The following is a 903-nucleotide window of genomic DNA, read 5'->3' on the forward strand; positions in this document are numbered from 1 at the left end:
TCATGCAGGCGTGCGGACGGTGCTGCGGCGCGGCACGTACTGCTTATTCTCCTTTTGTTTGCCTATCTCGCTGGATATGAGGAGACCTCCACGGCCTCGCTGTGTCTAGGCATGCCGAGAACCAGACAGTACATGGGGTCCAGACCATGCACATGATCGTCAGCCCAAGTAAGGCTTGTTATATAATCATTATCGTAAATGTAATGGCATTAAGTTGTTAGGAACCAATAAACCCAAACAAATCTAATCATGATGCAGACAATGCTTGCACCCATTCTTTGGAAGATTGGCTGCTGTTAGTAGTCGGCTGGCCCCCAAGCCTCGCCACCAGAGGAGCGATAATTCTATCGGTCCCGGACGAACCCTCGTCGCATCCCTCACAATAGCTTGCGAGCTTGTCGACTGTGCGTGTCTCCTCGAGGCGTCACTGCCCAGGAGGCCTCCAGAGGACATAACCATGTGCAGACAGACAGCTCCGAGCAATTGGCACTCCGGCTTATCCGGCCACTCGTGGCTCGACGAATACTCCTGCACTGATAGATGCGAGGATCGGCTGATTGGCTTTGTGGACTTGGTCGACCTCCCCTGAACCACAATCAAGTCAATACAGGCCTCCAAGACGAGGTTCAAGTCGAGATCTGGGTCATGATCAGCCCAGGCCAGCGCAGGAGTAGCGAACTGCAACAACCAGTTCTCAGGGATGTAGTGGCTGCAAGGGACTCGGTATCCACCTGGATGCCCTTGTAGCAGTGGTGGGTGCACTGCCTGGTTGGTGGCTAATATCCTCCAGGGCTTTCTGATGTGCACTGATGTTCTAGGCCCTCTGGTGGGGATCGAAGGTAAGATTCTATATTAGACGCACGCTTGAGCTGGAGGAGGCAATCCACCTGGAGAACAGCCCAT

The 903-nt window shown here is 53.7% G+C and overlaps 1 protein-coding gene across 1 annotated transcript; it reads right to left on the bottom strand.

Annotated features, from left to right (window-relative positions):
- Nucleotides 1-903, bottom strand: J7T55_013097 (uncharacterized protein; the record flags this gene model as incomplete). Its single annotated transcript, XM_053141751.1, has 3 exons — nt 1-105; nt 364-709; nt 863-903. The coding sequence occupies 3 exons, from the start codon at nt 901-903 to the stop codon at nt 1-3; spliced, it is 492 nt and encodes a 163-aa protein (XP_052995442.1).

The sequence above is a fragment of the Diaporthe amygdali genome (assembly GCF_026229845.1).
Source record: "Diaporthe amygdali strain CAA958 chromosome Unknown NODE_9_length_1275696_cov_64_842800, whole genome shotgun sequence".
NCBI lineage: Eukaryota > Fungi > Ascomycota > Sordariomycetes > Diaporthales > Diaporthaceae > Diaporthe > Diaporthe amygdali.